At 46.5% G+C, this 6,819-nt stretch overlaps 1 protein-coding gene across 1 annotated transcript in view; it reads left to right on the top strand.

Annotated features, from left to right (window-relative positions):
* The first annotated feature begins 3,865 nt into the window (after positions 1 to 3,865).
* The window catches only part of WDR59 (WD repeat domain 59), an 84,184-nt gene continuing 81,230 nt past the window's right edge, over positions 3,866 to 6,819 (top strand). Inside the window, exon 1 of the mRNA XM_044911453.1 lies at positions 3,866 to 4,017. Coding sequence (XP_044767388.1) covers positions 3,964 to 4,017 — 54 coding nt within the window. The 5' untranslated portion in view covers positions 3,866 to 3,963. The remainder of the gene's footprint in view (positions 4,018 to 6,819) is intronic.

Raw genomic sequence — 6,819 nt, 5'->3', positions numbered from 1 at the left:
TTTTGTCATTTGTTGCGTTGAGAGTCCAGTGTGGGCTTTGCTGCAAGTTTCTCCTGTGGATTCTTGGTTCAAAGTTAATGGGTCTGGGGAGGTGTCAAGTCATTTTGGATGCTCTCGATGCAAGACGATCAGATGCAGAAAGGGCCCCCGATAGATTTAGGACTCTGTTTTATTATTTTTTATCTTCCTGCTCTCACTGACCCTGGGAAGAGTTGCTTCCTGGCTGTTCTTCAGCTGTGAAACAGGGTTAATAAACCACTGATCCAACCTACCAGAACTGACAGGAGAAAGGGCTGATAAGTTGGGTGTTGCCAAAGCATACAAATGCCAGTGCATAATAATGCTACATCTCTGGGAGAATGTAGAGTCTGGGAGGTTCCTGAAAGGTTCAGAAAATGAGGGAAACAGCTAGCTGGGGCCTGCTACTGAGAAGCCTTGGGAAACCTGTGCCCTCCTTCCTCAAGCCACGGCTTTGGAGGGAGGCCCCAACACCGCCTCTGGGGGTGGATAAATGTCTCCCAGTAAGAAAATTCCCCCCAGATTTCTCAGAGCTCTTTACATTTGTGTTATTTTGCTGGAAAAGAGAAAACTTAGAGAAACCAGGGCAATGGGCAACCAAATGCACAAAGCGAGGAGCACGAGCATGTGTGCACGTCCACAAATATTTGTTGATTGATGGAGAGGAAAATTACTAGTGGGGCTCAGGGCAGGATTCCAAGATTCCCAGATGTAAAGAGACTGAGGGGTCGGCTAACTCCACATTCTGCAGAAGAGGAAGCGAAGGCCTAGAAAGATAAAGGATCTGAGTTTAAACTTGCAAGGGTAGCTGCTGGTAACAGCCAGCCAAAGCCCTGGATTTCTGGGTTGCCCATGCACGTCCCCTGCCTTCCTGTGGCGTGGCTGGCAAATGACCTTCTGGAAAGAGCTTGCTTTGGTGATCAGAGCCCTGTAACCTGGTCACCAAGTTGACATCTACTTGACAGGGGACCCCCAACAGTCCCCAGTCTCTGATTGAGACAGGACATTCATTCATCTGTGGGTCTCGGAGGCACACAGCAATTGAGGAGCCAGAGAGCTCTAGATTTAGCTCCAGAGTCCCCACTCTTTTGTGGTGACAGTATGGGTGGGAGATAGAAAAGGAAGGGACCCCGGGGGCAGTATGAAAGGTGCTCATGCTCCTTCTCTCAAAAATTCTACCGGGGCCCTTTTCACATCTAAGAGGGAAAACACTGAAAGAACAGAGAGCACCAAGGACTTGAAACCCGAAGTACTTTCTGTGCCTACGAACCATGACAAGCAGATTTGGAGAACTAGACAAATACGAAGTAAAGAGGTGGGAGTGGGGGAGGGTTGCAGAAATGCTCAGGCGAGGGCAATCCTACCAGTTCCAGTGGGAAACAGATTACCAAGCTATATATAGACAGAGAGCTTTGAAATACCTGTTTCTCTCTCTATCTCCAAAATAAAACTCAAATGCCTAAGCAGGGGCCTTCCTCACTAGCCCTTTCCAGCTTTTCTAGCGTACTTCTTGCTACATGCTGTCATATACCCTTAAGTTATAGCCATACCTGATTATTTGCTGGTCACTTAGCAGGTATTTATCGAGCACCTACTACATCCAAGGCTGTAGGCAAATAAACAAATAAGAATATGGCATGTTAAACAAATGGATTCATTTATTCCCATGTGACAGCATGAACGTGCATAGAAAGTATTCTTTATCTTTCCTTCTCTCTGGTCTTGCACCTGGTTTGCAGTTTTTCCCCTTCCTGGGGAAGAGCTGAAGCCCTTCTTTCCAGAGCAGCCTTTGGCCTTTTGTGATAGAGAACTGGGACGAAACTAGGAGGCAAGAAGAAAGGCCACTACAGGAGGGTGAAGGCCAGGGCTAGAGGAGTTTTTAAAGGGCTGCAGTGTGTGAGAATAACTAATAGGTGAAGGGTTTTGAGGAGAACATGTTGTGGTTCTGTATCCCCTTGTGGGTGTAAAGAGGTTACAAGTGAAGACCTTGCATGGTTTTAGAAATTACTTTTGGTTTCACAGAAGGCATCCTTTTTCCCTAGACCGTACTCTGTGGGCCTGAATCTATATGCTTTCCCCGTTCATTAATTGGACAAATAGGGAGTGCCTTGATGTGTAGTCAGCATGCAAGGCTGAACAAAACAGATCTGGTCCCTCTCCTCCTGAAGCTTGAAAATATTTAAATAAACAGATATTGAATTACAAATTGTGATGTGTATTCTGAAGGAAAAGAAAGCAGCACAGGTTTGTGACTGTTTCTGGGGGAACTGCTTTATCTTTGGAACTTATCCCCCCTCTTCACCCTTAAGGGTCTTTGTTCACTTTCAGTGCTGAAATGCTTTTTCTGATAGTGTATTCTATGAAAATGCTAATGTTATACTGAAAATCTTAAATGTCACCTTGTTCAGGATGCCACATCGGGTTTCTTATTTAGGCTGTCCTTTCTCCGCACATTGCTTGCCAGTCTTTTATAAAACCCAATTCATTCTCCCTTGTTGTGTACACTTGTTGTACTGTGACCAACTGTCCCACTTTGTCTGGACGGAAGGGTTTCCTGGGCAAGTTGGTCACCCTAATTTGTTGATATGTCTTTCTTTCCCCATTCCATGCAAGACTCCGGGAGGGAAGGTAATCTTTCTCATCTCTATTCACTCAGGGACTTGTACATAGAAATAGTGGTAATATTAACAAGAGCAAGAGTATTGACTACATTCATGGCCCTGTGCTTAACTCCTTATAAGAACCAAACTAACAAAGTAGGTCATTTCTCCTTTTCATAAAGAAATTGAAGCTAAGCTAGGTAAGCTAAGATTTGAAAGGGTGGGACAGAAGAAAAGAACTCAGCACTCACCACATTGTTAGCACAGTGGTTCTCAAACTTCTTGATCTCAGGATCTCTTTACGCTCTTAAATATTGTTAAGGACCCTCCCCACCAAACTTTTATGTGGGCTGTATCTACTGATAGTAAGTAACTATTAGGGATTATTATTTATTATTATTATTTTTTATTATCTTTTAAATATTTTATTTATTTGACAGAGAGAGAGAGCACAAGCAGGGGGAGCAGGAGAGGGAGAAGCAGGCTCCCCACTGAGCAGGCAGTCCCATTCCGGGCTCCATCCCAGGACCCTGGGATCATGACCTGAGCCTAAGGCAGACACTTAACTGAGTGAGCCACCTAGGCGCCCCTATTTTTTTTTTTTTTAAGTAGGCTCCATGCCCAGCATGGAGCCCAACTCGAGGCTTGAACTAAGGACCCTGAGATCAAGACCTGAGCTAAGATCAAGAGTCCCATGCTTAACCCACTGAGCCACCCAGGCACCACATAACTATTAGAAATTAAAACTGAGAATTTAAAAAATATTTTTTTCATGATTTCACTTGAATATTAATGCACATTAATATTAATAATACATTTTGTAAGTAAAAAAAATCCCTGTTTCCTAAAATGAAAAAATTTTAGTGGGAAGAATGGCAAATCTCTTCAATGTCTGGCTTCATAGAAAACCGCTGGATTCTCACATCTGCTTCTGACGTTCAGCTTGTTACTATACACTACTGCCTCCCTTCGCCAAACCCGCACTCGCGAGCTCTCCGCGAGTTACCCACGCGCTGCTCACCCTCGGACTACGACTCCCGGTAGAGCTTGCGGCACGGGGCGTGTGCCTGCAAAGCTGCGGGGAGCGTGGGTCACTCAGAGCGAGTGACGGAAGTGGAGGGGGCGCGCCTGTTTTTTGGGTAGGTGCGGTGCGGCAATTGGAGGAGCCGGGAGAGGGGGCGGAGCCTGTGTTTGGGTCAGCCAATGGTTTGAGGTCTGGCGGAAGAGGGGGACGGGGCGTGGCAGGGCTTACTCGCGGGCTGCGTGGGGCTCACCGACCCCGGGAATGCGGGTTTAGGGGAGTGGAAACGCGCAGTCTTAGGGCGGGGGCGGTCGGGTGCAGGAGATGGCGGCGCGATGGAGCAGCGAGAACGTGGTGGTGGAGTTCCGCGACTCCCAGGTGAGCCGGGGGCCAAATGGAGCCCTCTGGGCATGCGCCCTCATCCGTTCCCCTCCCCCACGCTGCCGGGTCCGTCTCGGGGGTGGCGGAGCGACCGTCCAGCCGGGGCTGGGGAAGAGGGATAAGGGGGTGACCCGGAGCTGTCAGACCCGAGCGGGCGAGGGGAGCCTTGATGACCTTTGGGGGCGGTTGGGGCGGGCACGGACGGGATATGGGGGTTCCCCGCGGGGGTCCGGGGAGTAGGGTCTGCCTTGGGACACCAGAGCGCAGAGACTGCGCGCGAGTTAGTGTTGAGGAGAGGCTTCCCAACACCTGGGTGGTGAGCGAGAGGGTTTGCTCTGCGAGGCTGGGTGCTCGAGGCTTAGTGACTTTGGGTAAGTCGCAGAACTTCTCTGAGCCTCAGCTGCGTGGAGGTAACCTTCCCTCACAGGACTTTGGAGTGGATTCGATTAAAAGAAACACAAAACTATAAAGTGCCTGTTTCGGCAGCTTTAGGTGGCTGCTGATGCTAGAATAGTGGAAAATACCAGATAGGGAATAGGAGTGTGCGGGGCACGTATTGCCCAGGTTCGAATCCCTGGTTCGAAATCCGGGCTCAGCCCTAGCCTGCCATCTCCTCTGAGCGCATCAGCTTTCTCACCTGTCTGAAGGTGAGGGTCGTGCCTGCCTCATAGGGCTGCCGTGAGAATTTTATGATATATATATATATATATTTTTTTTTTTTTTAAGACTTTATTTATTTATTTGACGGAGACACAGCGAGAGAGGGAACACAAGCAGGGGGAGTAGGAGAGGGAGGAACAGGCTTCCTGTGGAGCAGGGAGGGATCATGACCCGAGCGGAAGGCAGACGCTTAACAATTGTGCCATCCAGGCACCCCGAATTTTATGATATATTGAGGATATGTGGCACAGTGACAGGCACGTGGTTAGCCCCAAGTTACTTTAGCATTTACTAGGGATTTTTTTTTTTTAACCATTTTTGTATTTCGTGCCTTCCTAATGCTAGCCCTTATGCTAAGTGATTTATCTACATTTACCTTTTCTAATTCATGAAAGAACCAAGATAAGTCGATGTTATCCCTTTTTTCCAAACGGGGGAGATGATCCCTGTTTGGCTGGTCTCAAGTGACTTGGCCAAGGCCTCCCATTATGTGGCCGAATTGGGATTTGAATGCAGGCATCTGGCCCCAGGGCTCTTGTTAGTTCTTTGCAGTACTTTGCTTCATATTATAGCAATCTGTCATACAGTAATTTCATAATAAATACCCCATTTCCCTTTCCCCATCACCTGGGACAGTGTCTTGGGTGATTCTCTCCATTTATTCAACAAATATTTATTGACTACCTTCTGTGTACCAGGCTTCCATCCACGGATTTATGCAACAAGAATTTACTGAGCCCTTGCTGGAAGAACACTGCACACTGTATCAGTACTCAGGTGATTTGTACTGAAGGCAAATCTGGATTACAACAAGGGGTGATGTGGTTTCTTCTTTCTAAAACTCCATCCCTTTTTTTGCCATAAAGATTAATGAGTGGAGGAGCCACCCACCGGTTTGCTCTGTGGTTCCCTCTGATACATAGCCCCCATGGAGAATTTGAGCAGCACCATTCGAATTAAAGGATTCTAGGGCACTTTGCACTGTCAGCATGGTGTCTCTGGGAGGCCTGCTGCCCCATGGGAGGCGCCAGACTCCTAGGGAAAAAGCACCACATTCCTGTTACCCTTCTTGTTAATTGCTTTCACTGGGGACTGGTAACAGAGTCATGTATAGTTACCTCTGAGCCTATTAATTTGGAAGCTACTAATCTGCAAATGCTTTAATTCTCAGAGAAACCCAGGTAGTCTCTGTATAGAGCTGTAATTGAAGAGACCTGCAGAGAGGGTGCTGACACATATATTAGGATGTATGAAGCAATATCAAATAATTAAGCCTGAACAGCAGTGGTCATAGTAAGAGAACAAAGTAAATTGGGTAATTTAACTGCCTTGCGGGGGCCTCTATTTTTCTTTCTGATTTTTCTATTCAGTTGGAAGGGTACGACTTAGTTTGAATTAGCATGGTTTTGTGGTTGTTTCTGGTGGCAGCTGGAAGGGATCCAGACCCCCTTTATTAACTTTATTCATGTAGAAAGAAAAAAATCAAAACTCTTCATATTGTCTTTCTGAAAAGGGAGGACAGAACAATATGCTTTTCAAAATCCCCTGCCTCTTCTAAAAATAATTTTTTAAAAAATTAAAGCATTTTGGTTTTTCAGAGAAAAAGCCCAGGCTGAAAGGTGAAATTTTTTTCTACAGTTTCTACAAGTGTCATTCACTTTTATAAAGCCATGCCTTGAGATGTTACTATCACTCATTAATAGCAAAGAACCTGTGGTACTTGCCAACTACTCTGAACTGATCCCTGGAATCGATGAATGTTAAGAAAACTTAGAGATAACTTTCTTTTTTTTTTTTAAAGATTTTATCCATTTATTTTTTATTTTTTTATTTTTTAAAGATTTTACTTATTTATTTGAGAGAGAGAATGAGAGACAGAGAGCACGAGAGGGAGGAGGGTCAGAGGGAGAAGCAGACTCCCTGCCGAGCAGGGAGCCCAATGCGGGACTCCAGGATCATGACCTGAGCCGAAGGCAGTCGCTTAACCAACTGAGCCACCCAGACGCCCCAAGATTTTATCCATTTATTTGACAGAGAGAAACACAGCTAGAGACGGAACACAAGCAGGGGGAGTGGGAGAGGGAGAAGCAGGCTCCCCGCAGAGCAGGGAGCCTGATGCTGGGCTTGATCCCAGGAACC

Source organism: Neomonachus schauinslandi, chromosome 16 (genome assembly GCF_002201575.2).
Source record: "Neomonachus schauinslandi chromosome 16, ASM220157v2, whole genome shotgun sequence".
NCBI classification, from domain to species: domain Eukaryota; kingdom Metazoa; phylum Chordata; class Mammalia; order Carnivora; family Phocidae; genus Neomonachus; species Neomonachus schauinslandi.
Note: the sequence above shows the minus strand (reverse complement) of the source record. Positions and strands in the feature narration are given on the sequence as shown.